General features: G+C 40.1%; 2 protein-coding genes across 2 annotated transcripts; both read left to right on the forward strand.

The window, feature by feature from the left end:
* The first annotated feature begins 2833 nt into the window (after positions 1 to 2833).
* LOC136068764 (uncharacterized) lies at positions 2834 to 3355 on the forward strand. The gene is made up of 2 exons (XM_065776341.1): positions 2834 to 2984; positions 3027 to 3355. Exons 1-2 carry the CDS (start codon positions 2834 to 2836, stop codon positions 3353 to 3355), a joined length of 480 nt encoding a protein of 159 aa, XP_065632413.1.
* Positions 3356 to 3535: 180 nt separating this feature from the next.
* On the forward strand, positions 3536 to 4120 carry LOC136068767 (uncharacterized). Its single transcript, XM_065776356.1, has one exon. It carries the CDS (start codon positions 3536 to 3538, stop codon positions 4118 to 4120), a length of 585 nt encoding a protein of 194 aa, XP_065632428.1.
* Positions 4121 to 17316: the final 13196 nt, after the last annotated feature.

A 17316-nucleotide genomic window follows, 5' to 3' on the forward strand; every position in this document is an offset into this window, starting at 1 on the left:
GTCCATACATATCTATACTACATATAATAATGGAAGTTTTGTAATAAATTTTATGAAGCTCTTTATGCACTACAGCTTTAGCATCTTTTCTTTTTTTCATTTTTTCTTTTTTTGTGGCAATTCTTACTTTGTTCAACTTTTCTTCTTCTTAAACCATTGTCTTATTAGTTCAATCTTTCATCCCCTCCAATAATTCTTTTTTTTTTTTTTTTTGAATTTTCATTTGATCCCCTTTAGATTTTTAAAATTTTTTTCCTTTATATCTTCTTAAATTCTACAGTTTCACTTTGTTAAACCTTTCATCTACTTCCACTCTTCATCTTCCATCTTAATTTTCATACAAATTTCTACTTATTCATTTCTGCCTCTCTCCCCTATTCCTTCCAAGTTGTCAACGACAAAAAGGTAAACACTCTCTCTCCTTCTCCAATTTTGTTTTCATTTGGTGAATTTTTTTTGTTTTTATTGTTTCAACCACATTTCCCCCCCCCCCCCCCACTAATGGTTCTTTTTGTTATTGTTGATTTAATTGTCACATCACAATTATTTATTTTTTTGATAAATTTATATCGACTTTTATGCATATTTAGGTAGTTTGGTATTCCAATTTCCAATCACAAGTTTTTTTTTCTTTATTGATTTGACTTGGGTTAATAATTAGTTGTTTTGCATGCGAGAATTTGATTTTTTATAGTGATCAATTTAGATGTCAAACTATGTGACTTTACTATTTTTATTTTTTAATCCTTTGGGGTAGACAAAATGCTTTTAATAGTTGTGTTAGAAATACTCTATAATATCATTTATTCAGAGAAAAGCAAAAGTTAGTCAAAAGAGAATAATCGGATGGGTGACATACTTTAACTTTTGCAATTGTATTTTAATTATTGTTATTATTTTATAACAGTCCATATATAGAAATTTAATTCTTAGATTTTGCTAATAATTATTTATTTGATAATATGTTTTGGGTGGACAAAATTGCAATTTTTGCAATGAAAATAACTTAATAGATTATCAACAACAAATTGTTTTCTTAATTGGTCCAACTAATCATTATTAAGTTTTGTTAATTTTTTAGTTATATTTTTTTTTTGGTGTTTTGGATTGTAGGGCAGAAAAAATAGGGTTTGAGAAAGTTTGTTTAGAACTAAAAGAATAATTTCCAAATTTTATATTCTTTTTAATGATTCACAAAATGCTATAAATAACTGTGGGGCCAGTTATCTAAAAGGATACAGGAACCATAGGATATGGGCTTGGGGCCCAACGGCCCTGTCCGAGGACATTCGCTTGTCCGAGGATGATTAAAGAAATGTATCATGGGACCAGTCTAAGAAAGAGGGACAGAAGTCATAAGCAGTGGCCCAAATCGTATCTGAAGATAAGACTCATCTCGGATACCATGGTCCGAGGTAGATATAACTATTCGATTATTCAGGGCACCCCACAAAGTTACATTAGAACTGAATGGTGAACGTGGAACAAGGGAAGAACCGGGGGAGATAACAAATATCTTCTGAAGCTGCCACATCCACATTAAATGCTTCCCAACTAACTCACTAGCCACATTAATGTGGAGGTGATACCTGAACAGTAATCAAGCAGCCTTATGGCCACTAAGTGAAGGTCCCGAGAGGTGCTGGATGGGACAGGAAGGAGTCATAAGAACAAAGCCTACACGTGTACGGTGAAAATGGAGTGAGGAACGGAGTATATAAGAAGAAAGTAGGTGACATTAGAAAGGACTTTTGGAAAAAGAAAAATGGGAGAGAAAGGGAGAAGGAGGAGGAGACTTAGAAAGAGACCCCCTGAAACCTAGCCGAGGAGAGTTCTTATCAGACAGTTAGCTTGAAGTGTCTTTACCTACACTGTAACCGTGACCTTTTCTACCACGTAGAACTAGTTCTTGCACCCACGCTTTAAAAATTTATTGTTTGGGCTTGTTGGGCTAGAAACCCATCATTTTTCTGGGTCCAATCCAAATTGAGTCCCTACAATTGGCGCCGTCTGTGGGAAGAACTTGATTTACTCACAAGGAAAGGCAAGTGCAGTGTTTGTGATGGAAGGGGGAACACCGCAGCAACTAGTGGCTGGCCCACAGCAGGTGGACGCTAATCCACACCAAGTAGAGTCTAGGAGCTCTCAGCATAGTAATCCGTTGGTAGTCCATGGTCATAGGGGGGATTGTGAGGGAAGTACACGAACAACCCACACAGATAGAAGTCATTCTAGGGGGAAAGGCCATGCTTCCCATGTACAGAACGAAGGGGACATGCAACGTGAGATTAACAAGTTGAAGAGGGCATTGCGATATGAGCGATGAAGGCGTATGGCTCGCAACTCCGGGTGATCCTCTGAGGAGTCAAATGACACTAGCTACAGACAAAGGTCAAGAACTCCACCCAGTGAGTCTTTTTCGTATGATGAGGAGTATCACCGTGAGCGAAAGCATAAGAGCCCACCTCGTCAGGGCTTGGGAAATGACACTCTGAATAAAGCGCTAAGTCAAGTTTCCAAATCGCCCTTCACGAGACGCATTAAGGACGCGAATCTTCCTCAGCGGTTCCATCAGCCTGTGTTCACCATTTATAATGGTAGAACAGATCCAGTAGAACATGTTAGCCACTACAATCAGAGAATGGCCATTCATGCTAGGGATGAGGCCTTAATGTGCAAGGTTTTCCCATCAAGCCTGGGTCCAGTGGCGATGAGATGGTTCAACGGCTTAACAGCCGATACTATTGACTCTTTCAAGAAGCTCACCTAGGCCTTTGGTGCTCGCTTTGTCACCTGCAGGAGAGTTGTTCAACCCTTAGGATCGTTACTATCCATGTCTATGCGGGAAGGGGAAACCCTTAAGGCCTATTCTGATAGATATTGGGAAATGTTCAATGAGGTAGACGGAGCTCATGATGACGTGGCCATTAATACCTTTAAGGAAGGCCTTCCAACAGGGCATGGCCTGAGGAAATCTTTGATTGGTAAACCTGTTACTAGCGTGCGTTAGCTTATGGATTGGATAGACAAGTATAGAAGAGTAGAAGAGGATCAAATACAAGGTAGAGGAAAATCTGAGGCAGTCCCTCAGAAGAGGAGGGATTTCAGGTCGGACCGGTACAATAATAACCGACCTCGGAGGGAATTTAGAGGGCAATCAGGATCTGCCAACTCCCAGGCAGTTAATGCTATATTCCGAGAACCAGTGCAACGGGTTCTGGAGAAGATAAAGGATGAGCCATTCTTCAGATGGCCCAATAGGATGGCAGGGGATCCTGCGAAGCGCAACCGGAACCTTTACTGCCAATACCACCAAGACCATGGACATACTACTGAAGATTGCAAAAACTTGTGAGACCACTTGGAACAGTTGGTCCGAGAAGGGAAGTTGACCCAGCTTCTACACCATTCCAGCGGCCGAGAAGGCCAGGCAGGCTCAACATTTCAGGGGAATGCTTCTTCAGGGCCCACTCTAGGCACAATAAACATTATATTTGCTACCCTAGGGAGAACCGGGTCTTGCCCTTCCAGGGTAATGTCGGTGTCTCAGTGCTTGGATGAGGGCTCCAGTTCAAGGCCGAAGAGAGCCAGACTGAGCACCTCACTGGTGTTAGGTTTTTCAGAGGAAGATAAGAGAGGAACCATACAACCACATGATGATGCTTTGGTGGTTACGATTAGAATTGGAGGGTATGATGTGAGAAGGGTGATGGTTGATGAGGGGAGTGCAGCCGAGGTAATGTATCCTGACCTATTTAGGGGGTTGAATTTGAAACCCAAGGATTTGACAGCCTACAGCTCCCCACTGGTGGGTTTTGAGGGCAGATCGGTCGTTCCGGTGGGGATGATTAGATTACTCGTGCAGACTGGTTCAGAAGTGGTGGAAGTGGATTTTATCGTGGTGGATGCTTTTTCTCCGTATACGGCCATCTTGGGTAGGCCCTGGTTGCATGCCTTAGGGGTTGTTTCTTCCACTCTTCATCAGAAGATGAAGTACCCCTCAGAAGGCCAGGTCTCAAAAATCTTGAGAAATCAAGCCATGGCTAGGCAGTGCTTGATAATGGCCATTCAACATCGACCGGAGACAGATGCTTCGGCCGTAGCCGAGGGTGGCTTATAGCAATCAAAGACTCAGGGAACCCACTTCAGTATAACCGCCGAGGAAACCGAGTGTGAGAATTTGGAGAGGGTGAGTGTTGGTGATGATCCAAAAAAATACTTTCAGGTGGGAACACAGTTACCTTCGTTAGAGAAGGAGCAGTTGGTTGAAGTCCTTAGGAGGAATATTGATGTGTTTGCATAGGATGCTTAAGATTCCCCAGGGGTGGATCCAGACTTCATTTGTCACCATTTGAATGTCAATCCTTTTGTTATCCCGAAGAAACAGCCACCTCGGCATCCGTCCAGAGTACATACCAAGGCTATCAAAAACGAGGTGACCAAGCTCAAGCAGGTAGGGGCTATCAAGGAGGTGTTCTACCCTCAGTGGTTGGCCAATACGGTCGTGGTGAAAAAAAAAATGGAAAATGGCACGTATGTGTTGACTTCACGGATCTTAATAGAGCTTGTCCAAAAGACCCGTTTCCTATGCCCCGTATAGACCAACTGGTGGATGCAACACTGGGCCATCCTTGGATGAGTTTTCTGGATGCCTTTCAGGCTATCATCAGATCCCACTGGCATTGGACGACCAAGAGAAGACCGCTTTTCTTACTCCTACTGGAAATTATCACTACAAGGTAATGCCCTTTGGCTTAAAGAACACGGGGTCTACTTACCAGCGGATGATAACGAAGATGTTTGAGCCACAGTTGGGCAGGAGCATCGAGGTCTATATTGACGATATGGTCATGAAGAGCAAGGTGGTGGCCGAGCATGTGACAGACCTCACCAACACTTTTGAGGTCTTAAGGAAACATAAATTGCGACTGAATGCATCTAAGTGCTCGTTCGGGGTAAGCTCAAGAAAGTTTTTGGGCTACATGGTGACTCACCGAGGGATTGAGGTAAACCCCGATCAAATTAAAGCCATAAGCAGTTTGCAACCACCTCGGAATCCCAAGGAGGTCCAGAGGTTGACTAGGATGACCGCTGCTTTGAACAGATTCATCTCCCGATCGGCGGACAGGTGCAGACCTTTTTTCCTGCTGCTCCACAAATGGAAAGGATTTGAATAGACAGAGGAGTGCGCCCTGGCATTCCAGCAGCTTAAGGAGTATTTATCTTGACCACCCATTATGTCTAGTCCTGAGGTGGATGAGGTCCTTTTTTCCTACTTGGCGATAGCCACTTACGCAATTAGTTTTGTTTTGATACAAGTAGATAATGGTGTACAACGGCCAGTTTATTATGTGAGCAAGTCGCTTCACGAGGCTGAGGTACGCTATATGCCGTTGGAAAATGCCATTTTGGCAGTGGTGCACGCTACAAGGAAACTCTCCCATTATTTTCAAGCATATACTGTGGTTGTCCTAACCCAATATCCACTCAAGGCAGTGCTTTGGAGTGCAGATTACACTGGTAGGATTGCCAAGTGGGGCACGATTTTAGGGGCTTTTGATATTAAGTACATGCCCCGTACCTCTGTGAAGGGTCAGGTTCTCGCCGACCTAGTGGCTAATTTTGTTGAAGGTCCTGAAGAAATAGAGACCAGACCACGTGGCATGGATGAAAAATCAATTGGCCTCATCTCCGCGCAACATACCTTACCCTGGAAAGTGTATGTGGATGGAGCAGCAAATCAAAAGGGGTCAAGAGTGGGGCTGGTTCTGACATCTCCTGAATAGATCATTATCGAGAAGTCTTTGAGGTTGGGGTTCTCAGCCACTAATAATGAGGCAGAGTATGAAGCCTTGTTAATGGGGATGGTGATGGTTAGGAAGTTGGGTGGAAAAACAGTGGAGATTTTCTCGGATTCAAAACTGATCATGGGCCAGGTCAGAGGGGAATTAGAAGCCCGGGATACCAGAATGCAGGAGTACCTGGGCCGGGTTAGGCACCTGCAAGTAAATTTTGAATCTTTTGAAGTGACCCATGTCCCTAGGAGGGAAAACGCCCATGCAGATTCTTTGGCTACCCTTGCTACCTCCTCGGCAAAAAACTTACCTCAGGTGATAATGGTTGAAGACTTAAACACGCCCACCCCAATGACGGGGGACTCACTTCAAGTTAATCAAATCAGGTCAGCGCTTAGTTGGATGGATCCTATAAAGCTATTCCTTGAGAAAGATATACTGCCCGAGGACAAGTCCGAGGCAGAGAAGATAAAGAGAAAAGCTTCTAGGTTTTGGCTGTCCGAGGACAAGAAATTGTACAAACGCTCTTATTCCAGGCCATATCTGATCTGTGTACATCCTGAAGCATCAGAGGCACTTCTGGAAGAGTTGTACGAAGGGATCTGTGGTAGTCACACTAGAGGAAGATCCTTATCTCACCGGGCAATTACCCAGGGGTATTAGTGGCCAGGCATGCAAAAAGAAGTGCAGGAGTATGTTAAGAAATGTGATTAGTGCCAGAGGTTCGCACCAAACATCCATCAGCCGGGGGGAGTCCTCAATCCTCTTTCTAGCCCTTGGCCTTTTGCTCAGTGGGGTTTAGATATTGTTGGCCCTTTTCTAAAGGCAGTAGGGAGTAAAAAATATTTACTGGTTGGCACAGACTATTTTACAAAATGGGTAGAAGCTGAGCCTCTGGCCAACATCAGGGACGTGGATGCCAAGAGGTTTGTTTGGAAAAATATTGTTACTCGGTTCGGAGTTCCCCAAGCTCTCATCTCGGATAATGGTCTTCAGTTCGACAGCAAGGCTTTCAGAAAGTATTGTTCTGATTTGGGAATAAAGAATAGATACTCTACTCCCGCTTATCCGCAAGGAAATGGACAGGCCGAGGCTATCAACAAAGTTATAGTAGGCGGGCTTAAAAAAAGGTTGGATGATGCAAAAGGAAGATGGGTGGAGGAGTTGCCGCATGTCCTATGGACGTATCGAACTACACCTCGGTAGTCAACAAGAGAAACCCCATTCTCAATGACGTATGGGGCTGAGGCTGTGATTCCTCTCGAAACAGGTTTTCCAATGCTAAGGACTAGCTCATTCACCTTGGAGGGAAATGATGAACTATTGAAGAAGAATTTGGATTTAATAGATAAACGACGAGAAAATGCGATGGTTCAATTGGCCTACTATCAGCAAAAGCTAAAGTAAGGTTATGATGCAAATGTCAGATTGAGGCTGTTAACTCCTAGAGATTTGGTGCTTAGGAAAGTTTTGGGAGCTACCAAAAATCCAAACTGGGGAAAGTTGGGGCCTAATCGGGAAGGGCCATATCGTATCACATCCGTAGCAGGGATAGGTGCTTATTACTTAGAAGATTTAGATGAAAAAACTGTACTCCATCCCTGGAATGTAAGCAACCTCAAGAGGTATTATTATTGACAAGTTCTGTTTTACTTCCTTTTATAATTTATCTTATTTCTGCAATATGTGCTTTAAAATCCATTGAAGTATTAAACAGAAACTAAGTCATGTTAGGTCCTCGGACCACATCTTAGTGGAAATTAATACACTGAAATCTGTTAAAGTATTAAACAGAAACTAAGTCATATCAGGTCCTCAGACCACAACTTAGTGGAAATTAATACACTGAAATCCATTGAAGTATTAAACAGAAACTAAGTCATGTTAGGTCCTTGGACCGCAACCTAGTGGAAATTAATACCCCGTGATCTCGATTGAAGTAGGGTACAAAGATTAAGATGTGGCAAATTATTTATACACCAAATTTAGTTGGGATCGATGCTTCTCAGGTAAAGTCCATGCAAATAAACTTGTATATCAAAGCAAACTCCATGAGCATCACTTAAAGCATCTAAAGATGTTCAATACCTCCCTGGGTTAAACATTTCAAATACCGCTTTAAATACTGACAATTCCTAGTACATTTAAAGCAAGCCCTTGTAGAGCTGTGAAGCTCATAGTTATAGTCTGCTTTAGTTCACAATCAGTGTATATAAATTTAAGTCCTACCTTATATCATGAAATATTATCCTTCTACGGCGTGGGAACATGCAGAAATAAAGACCTTTCATGTAGAAAATTGTGCAAGTGATAAGCAAAACAACAATATCTCGTGCAAATTTAGAAAGAGAAATATACACTACAATTAGAAATGTCCTCGAAGATGTTTAAAAAAAAAAAAAAGAGGAAAACAAAGAGAATTTAACTATATCAACTATTTGCTTAATTTGATCTGGAGCTTGGGCTGAGGGGCTTTGTCAGTGGCTTCGGAAGGAACATCCTTCTCCTTTGCCTTTGGATTTTCTCCAACAGGTAAGGTGGTTGAGGCTAAGGCTTGTTCAAAGCTTTGAGAAGCTACTCCATCCTTAGGCCGTTCTGCTCCCTTATCCGAGGGCATGTCCTTCACACCTTCGAGCACTTCAAATTGCTCCTGCTGATTAAGAGGGGGAGGAACTTGAATTTGAGCTTCCGTGGTTGATTCAACAGCTGCAGAGGGTGCCTCTTCTTGTTGAGCGGAGGGGCCTGGGGCTCGAATGGCTGGGGGGAAATAAATGTTTTCAGGCCTTCTCAGTTCGAATAAGGTCTCGACCCCAACTCAGTTGAGAGCTTCTCCTCAGGTCAAAGCACAGTATACTCGACACACCACGGGCACCTCGGCCCAGAATTTCTCCTCGGTTTCAGCAACGCCAACATCGTAGCCACGTTGCTCGGCTGCGTCTCTTTCCTTCTTAACCTCAGCTTTTGCCTTCTCAACCTCGGCCTGAGCATTTTCAGTTTGATCTCTAAGTCTGTGGGCTTCCTCCAATTGTTTCTGCAGAGATGATAGCTGCTCCTTGGAGGTTGCCAATTGGGCGTTAGCGTCGCGCAAGAATTTCCTCTGGTTCTCAGCTTGCCTTTGGGTGTTCTCCAAGGTGAAATCAGCACTCTTCTGAGCATGTTCTTCCTCGGCTAGCTTTTTCTTCAATCTTTCAGCAGTTTGCTTAGCAATGGTGAGCGTTTGCATAGCTGTTGCCCGCCTTTTTCTCTCGTCATCTATCTGCTGGTAGCAGGCGTTGGTTATCTCCTCCAACCTGAAGGTGGCTTGAACGGCCTGGAATAAAAAGAGTTAGAGATACAATATATATAGGTGTTTGCACAACGTTCATAAAAGAAAAAATAATGATAATAATAATGATAATGACAAGAGTATCATACCATGCCCAAATATCTTTTCGTATTCTGGATAACCTTATTCCTCTTGACGCCTCTCAGCTCGGCCATATCCTTGGGAAGAAGGAGTGTTTCCTCTAGGGCAGAGGCGACACGACACCCAACTCCACCGTTGAAATCTCTAAGTGAGGCATCTTCCCTCAGAGGCTCCCCACCGAGCATAGGTGCGGGGAGCCAGGCCTCGGGTTCTGAGGGCTGAGTGGTTGCCCTTTCCACCACCCGTTGAGACCCATGGGTAACATTTTGCTGCTTTGCAGCTCATTGGACCTCATCTTCACAAGGTGGGCGAGGCCTCCCAGGATCTATCACCTCTTTGTCTTTGGGCTCTCTCCTCCTCTTTGGGTCAGTAGGTTCGGTTCCATGTTGTTGGGATGGCTGATGAGGGGGAGGAGGGGGGAGGTTGGGCTGAATTGACTTCCCCGGCACCTCCCTTCCAGGCTGGCTTTCGATCACATCCATTAAGCTCCTCTGACTCTTCCTTTGGATGCCCATTTCTTCAGAAGTCACCTCGGGAATTAAGGTCGGTTGAAAACTTCGAACTCATCTGCAGAACTCAACAGTTCTACAACTCCCTCTGAAGTTTCTTCTTCTTCTTCTTCTTCTTTTTCTTCTTCTTCTTCTTCCTCTTCTTCCTCTTCTACCTTCACTTCCCGAGGAACGGAGCGTGATGATGAAGCTCCTGCAGAGGAAATGGCCTCAGATAACGGCTCAATGAAGGGAACGCCTTCAGGAATTAGAGCACCCTTAAGAACAATGAATCCCTTAACGGCTACACTGATACGGTGAAGCCGAGGATCTTTAGCTCTTATCACGCACTTGGGAGCTTGAAACGCCTTGGAAATCGGCTTGTATTGAAGGATTATGTGGGCTGCTCTCAGTTGGCCGTCCGATGGATTTACGTAAACCTCAGACCGCAGGATTCTATCCAGACTTTCCCTATTAACCAATCCGAGTCGAGGTTTGGTAGCACGCCTGTCTGCAAAATCATTACAACAGAAGAAAAACTGCCAGAAATAGAGGTAACTCAAACTAAAGATCGTGATTCAATTTATAAGGGCTTATAACCCAAAAACCCCACCCGGTGTTCCCTCTTCGGTCGGACAGGGTAAACCATCATGCCATTCCCCAGAAAAAATAAGGAAATGGTCTTTTAAGCCCTTATTTGATGTGGGGAGGCACTGAATCAATCTTACTTCAGGGAACATAGATTTCAAATAGTATCCCTGACCCTTCAAATGATTGAGATTGTACACCCAATTCACATCGTGATGGGTCAAGCCTAGGTTCAGCTTTGCGTTTAGTACTTCTATACTCTCTAACACCCTAAACATGTTCGAGGCACATTGTGTGGGAGACAACCTAAAGAATCTAAGATAACTTCTAGTAAGGCTACCCATAGGGATAGTCATCCCTCCCTCTATAAAGGCGATCATAGGGATGACCATTTCCCCTGTTTGCCTATCGTTTAACCACATTTCTGTGGAGGCATACCTCATACCCACCGTAGGGGGAATCCTATACTTAACTCTAAACGTCTCTATATCCTCCTCGGACTCAACTAGATGCTTGAACCTACCCATTTCCTAAAAGTTGCGAAGAAAAACTAGCGAAGAAGATTGAAGGCTAAGGAGGGTGAAGGAAACTTACAGGTTTGGAAAATGAGCTCCTCGGACAGACTTTTAGTATTTATGAGGTCGTGGAATGATGAAAGAGAGAGAGAGGCAGGTGCAATGAATATGCGCTGAGACTGTGCGATTTGTGTAACTGAAAAGAGAGTTGATTTGAAAAGCTCTTTATAGTGGTACAGAAATTGTAAGCGGGAAAAATCCCACTCATAAATATTGAGAGCCTTCCACCGTCGGATTCCCATCTTGCCGTTGAACGTGGGGGACAGAGAAGCTGCCATCATTTAATGATGGCATGTTTCTGGCGTCGAAGCGTCAAGAGCGTGCCTTGGGCAGATAGAAAGACACCCTGAAGGTTAAAAAAGTTCACAAAAGAAATGAGGGAAGGATATCAAAATCTCCTTTTTTCCGAGATGAAAAAAAGGAGATTTTGAGGGGCTATTATGGGGCCAGTTATATAAAAGGATACAGGAACCATAGGATATGGGCTTGGGGCCCAACGGCCCGATCCGAGGACATTCACTTGTCTGAGGATGATTAAAGAAATGTATCATGGGACCAGTCTAAGAAAGAGGGATGGAGGTCATAAGCAATGGCCCAAATCGTATCCGAGGATAAGACTCATCTCGGATACCATGGTCCGAGGTAGATATAACTATCCGATTATTCAGGGCACCCCACAAAGTTACATTAGAATTGAATGGTGAACGTGGAATAAGGGAAGAACCAGGGGAGATAACAAATATCTTCTAGAGCTACCACCTCCACATTAAATGCTTCCCAACTAACTCACTGGCCGCATTAATGTGGAGGTGATACCTGAACAGTAATCAAGCAGCCTTATGGCCACTAAGTGAAGGTCCCGGGAGGTGCTGGATGGGATAGAAAGGAGTCATAAGAACGAAGCCTACACGTGTACGGTGAAAATGGAGTGAGGAACGGAGTATATAAGAAGAAAGTAGGTGACATTAGAAAGGACTTCTGGAAAAAGAAAAAGGGGAGAGAAAGGGAGAAGGAAGAGGAGACTTAGAAAGAGACCCCCTGAAACCTAGCTGAGGAGAGTTCTTATCAGACAGTTAGTTTGAAGTGTCTTTGCCTACACTGTAATCGTGACCTTTTCTACCACGTAGAACTAGTTCTTGCACTCACGCTCCAAAAATTTATTGTTTGGGCTTGTTGGGCTAGAAACCCATCATTTTTCTGGGTCCAATCCAAATTGAGTCCCTACAATAACTTTTATTTTTAAAAAAAAATGAATGTTTTCGTTAACTTGCCTTTTGAATTTTAGAGAAAAACTGTATTTTTTTTCATTTTGGCACAAAAAAATTTATATTTATGATTTATGATTTATGATTATTCCTAAATCACATTTATGATTGTTCCTATAATAAATAAAAATATAATTATGAAATACATTACTCTCTATTAAATTAGTCCAAATTGTAAAAAATAATATTTAATGAAACCACCCTAAAAAAATTATCACGCATAACGCGCGAATTCGCAACTAGTTGCTAATAATCACAGCCATATCAACAAATCATCAATTAAATTATATGGATCCAAGTATTGAAATACAACACTTTTTCGAAGTCATCTTGGTCATTTCTCACATACAAAAGTTCCCATCAATTTGGTTACCAAATAAGGGTAACAACTTGTGAAACACAATTCCAAAAAACAAGAGAGGAAGGGAGGGAGTGCTAAATAAGGTTATACACTATATCACCCATAGACTCATTAGTTGCTTCTGGTTCAAACTCCAAGTGAGAGGAAGTTTGAAGATTCTCAATTTTCTTAAGGTAAACATCTTAGAAATCCGTTTCTATTATTGAACTAATGATTTAAAAATGGTTAGAACTTAAGGTAATTGATTTTTTTATACATTAGTAATTGATTAATTATATTGGAGTGCTCTTGAGGAATTGTGAGAGTTTTTGAGTGGGCATTGTAGGAGTAAATGATCCGAAGACACTCTAAGGCCATGGGCCTCGTCCAAGTACAATCAAAGACCTACACATATGTTAACTGAAGTCTGATACGTGGACCAAGACCGAGGAGAGAAGACGTTAAGATCATTCAGAACCAGACTAAAATTGGGAATAAGAGGTCTGAGGAAAGAAGGCTAACTAGTCCATCGACCGAGGATCCCAATGTGCAAATGCACCTCGGAAGTACTTTATGTAACTCCCTGCAATGAAAAGTAAAGCTCTAGGGAAGACAACAGAGTCGTGCAAGCAACAGAAGGGGGAAATATATGAGAAGGTGACTACCACATTTACATTTAATGCACTGCACCAACTGTACTGGCCGCATTTATGAGGAAAAGACACTTGAATAGTGACTTCACAGCTCACAACTCTCTCTACCACCTCCAGAAGGGTCCTGATGGGACAAGCATCCAAATTGTTCTCTTGAGACATACAGATAGAGGGTTAAGATGCAATGGAAATGGGCTATATAAAGAAAAGAACACCACAGAAAAAAGGGGATGAACATTTTATAAGAAGAGAGAGAGAGAGAGAGAGAGAGAGTAAAGGATCATACTATAACAACATCACCCTTTCCTATTAATGAGAAGCCCATCCTCGGACCTGCCCAAGGAAGAATTTATATTGAATTGTTGTTCCTTTCATTCATATTGATCACTTTAATTCTATTGGTCCTAAGTTTGTAATTTCCTTAGCATTGCAATTGACTTGGGCTTGGCTTGAAGGACTAGGAGCCACTATTCTAAGTGGGCATGGACTTTTCCTTTTGAGTCCTTACATGCATCATTTATTTATTGTATATTTCTTTGTCTTTCCTCACAAGTTCTATTTAACTATTTTAGCTAGTTGATTTAAAAAAAAAATAGAATTTCTTCCATATTAAAATATTATAAATTCATTTGATTCAGTTGATTATTTTGAAAGTTTCTATTCTCCTTAAACTTGGATTAAGTACGTGTAAATTTTGCAAAAGTAACTAGATATTTGAAGGAGATAATTTTTCGAACTATGATTTTTTGGATATGGACTAAAATTGAATTGGATACATTTTAGAACTTTTTTTTAAAGAAAGTTTTAACCTATGATGTCTGATTATGATGATAAAAAATATCAGACCAAGGCACAAATCGGTTTTTGGTGTAGGCGTGAATTGAACCTCTGATCTCTTATTCAACCATCAGAGACTTTACCAGTTGAGTTAACTGGAACCCACGATTCATTCTAGAACTTGCTTGTACAATTTGATTGTGCTTTGGACCCAATTAATTGAGGTATACACTAAGTGTAATACTTAGGTACTTCCAGAACACAAAGAATTGTGCTCCCTCTTTTTAAATTCATGTTGGGGTCCACTTATTAAATCATGATAGAGTTCACCATGAATATGAGAAGAGTGAGCATCATTTATCCATACTTCAGGGGTACCTAAGAATTTTCCATACACTGGGGCATAAAGAAGTTTCTAGGGTATATCATGGGCGGACATGTAATTGTGCTTTAGACCCGGTTATTTGAGGCATACATTGCTGCGTAAAGTAGTTTGGGCCAACATGTAATTTGGGCTTAGTCATGCGTAGTAGAGCTAACATATAATTGTGATTTGGACCCAGTTAATTGAGGTATACATTGGTGCATTCTAGGGTATATCATGGGCCCACATGTAATTTGGGCCTAGTCAGGCGTTGTTTGAAAAATTCTACCTGAAGACTTGATCTTCAGTCGTTGCATTCCACACTCCACCCCTAAGTACTTATATTTATCGAGTACTTATATTTATGGAGTGATCATCATACTAATAGTGTGCATTGGCGCACTAGTAAAGACTCTTTGACATCATTTTTTTTTTTTTATAAGCTCTAACATCATTTGATTGGGATCAACATTTAAAGTTTGAGACTATGAACCTTTCTACACCATAATTAATTCTTGTCTTAGTCTTTTATTATTATTATTATTATTATTATTATTATTATTATATATACCAATTTTTGTCTTAGTCTAATAATAAAGAATAGTCATTATTGTAAAGATGCCATATATTAAAATTTTATCACAATTATAAAAAAAAAAAAAAAAAAAAAGCTTGAGATTTCCAAAACTACTTATGAAAAATAGAATTCCCTAATGCTATGTTTGGATGTTGGGGAAAGGAGGGGGAGTAGAGTAGAGGGAGGGAGAGTAATTAAATTATCTTATTTGGATTTTTTTAAGGAATGAAAGGGAAGGATTTAGAGGGGTTTGGACAGGTTTGAACTACTTCTATCCCCTCATTTTTAATTCCCTCAAATTGGAGAGATTTGGAGGGAGAGTGGAGCATAAAAATGATTGACCAAATGAATTATCAAATTTACCCTTATCATATTAACAAAATTACAAATGAAAAGACTAATTATTTCCTCTCTTACTTAATTTTAAAAACATTCAAACAATGTAGAAGATAACTATTCTCCTTTACTGCTCTTCTCTTTTTATTTTATTTTTTTGATAGACCCAAGTTTAGGCGAGGTCAACGTCCAATTGTCCTGACGTGACTCTGAGAATTTCTACAAGACCACGAAAGACAATAGACCCATCATGTTGCTTGGCAGGTGGGTTTGGTTGAGATCAACATCGAGTTCAACTGATCATTTAATTCATTCATTTTCACCCAACTGGACATTCATTTTCTACAAGACCACCATTGGTGCGCCAATGGTGTGCATTGGCGCACTAATAAAGACTCTTTGACGTCATTTGATTGAGACCAACATTTGAAGTTTGAGACTTTGAACCTTGCTACACCATCATGTGGCTTGGTAGGTGGGTTTGGTTGAGATCATCACGTGCCAGTATCATGAAAGAGAGTACACTACTTATATAGACTGAGATGTGAATTCCTCAGGTGCGTGGAGCCCACAGTTTACAGAGCTGCCCACAAAATAATTAGTTCTCATCTGCAGCTTTAAACAAATCCCAGGCGTGGGAATTTCCTAAACGGGATGGTTATTACACACACTGGGCGAACTGTGAAACACATACAGAGCATACAATGTAGTTCAATAAGTGAAATCGTAAGTTTAACCCACTATTTTAGATTATGAATACCCACAATGTATGTAATAGATTTTGCCCTTTCCTAAATGACAATGAAAGTTAACAGACCCGACTTTTTTGAGCTATGCTTACTAGTTACCAGAGTTTTGAATATAGTACTATACGTGATACATTTTTGTATATGATGTATGGTATCGAGTGAAAAAAAATATCATATTGTAAATATATATTGATTATATTCATAAATTATACGATGTGTATCATATGAATCACATTGTATTATAAAAAATTGTACATGTTGAACAATATATAAACATATGTATTTAGATTGGAATTTTTTTTTTGTTAATATTTTTGTTCTGATTTGAATCCAATAAATTGTTAGAATTTTTTTAATGCAAAATTATTGGGATATTTGATTGAGTCTAATAAAAAAAATGTCAATGAGTTTTTCCCCTTTCTCTTCTCCTATGAAATTTGGATCATACATTTGACACTTCACTTTCACATTTACAAATTTCTTTTCCATACTACAAACATGTATTAAATGTCAATTTTATTTTTGTTATTATCATTGATAATTCAATAGTTACAATGAGAGAAACGAGATTTGAAACTTGGATATCTCGCTTAGAAACATTAGGAGGAGTCAACCAGTTGAGTTATAAGGCTCTTCGCTTTTATTTTTGTTATTACTATTATAAGTTTAAGAAACTAAAATGCCAAGAAAAAATATAAAGAAAACGTTGTTGAAATAGAAGAATAAGAAAAAATAGGTAAATGTCAATGATTATGAAGAGAATGTCAATGAGGAAATAATTTTGCAAAATGATGAACATGATGATAACATTGACTTAGATGAAGTTCATTAGACTAAATAATGAATATGATGAGAAAAAGAAATTATTTTTCAGCTTATATGTTATGTACTATTACTTTTGACTTTAATTAATTTGAATATGGACCTTATAAATATATTTTAATTTGATTAATGTCAATGTTGTTAGATAAAGAATGTTAAATAAGTCCCTTTTTTTTTTCTACTAAGATTAAATTAGTTGAATATGTTCTGAATTTATAATAAATATATATATCCTTTATATTTGTATATCAAGACTCTTTTTTCATTTAAATTCTATCTAAGTGTTTATATATCTTATAATTCACGATATGATACACTAAAAAATAAAAAAATTCACGATATGATATACTAAAAAATAAAAAATCAATTCAATTATGATTCAAGTTTTGGCAACTATACTAATTACTGTTATCATTCCACAAGCCATCATGATTTTTAAGTCTTCAAACCCTAAGAAAACGTGTTCTAAGTTCTATCCTAAGAAAACCTAACCATGAAAGTAGAAAGACCCAACTTTTCAAAAATATGCTGAGCACTAACATTCCTTGTGGCAGTTTGGATAGCTCGGTTAGTCACGGCAC

The sequence above is a fragment of the Quercus suber genome, unplaced genomic scaffold (genome assembly GCF_002906115.3).
Source record: "Quercus suber isolate HL8 unplaced genomic scaffold, Cork oak 2.0 scaffold_8, whole genome shotgun sequence".
Classification (NCBI taxonomy): domain Eukaryota; kingdom Viridiplantae; phylum Streptophyta; class Magnoliopsida; order Fagales; family Fagaceae; genus Quercus; species Quercus suber.

Coding starts and splice junctions, on each gene's coding strand:
- LOC136068764 (XM_065776341.1), top strand. CDS start 2,834: ATGTCTATGCGGGAAGGGGAAACCCTTAAGGCCTATTCTGATAGATAT. Junction 2,985..3,026: donor CCTGAGGAAATCTTTGATTG/GTAAACCTGTTA, acceptor TGGATTGGATAG/ACAAGTATAGAAGAGTAGAA.
- LOC136068767 (XM_065776356.1), top strand. CDS start 3,536: ATGTCGGTGTCTCAGTGCTTGGATGAGGGCTCCAGTTCAAGGCCGAAG.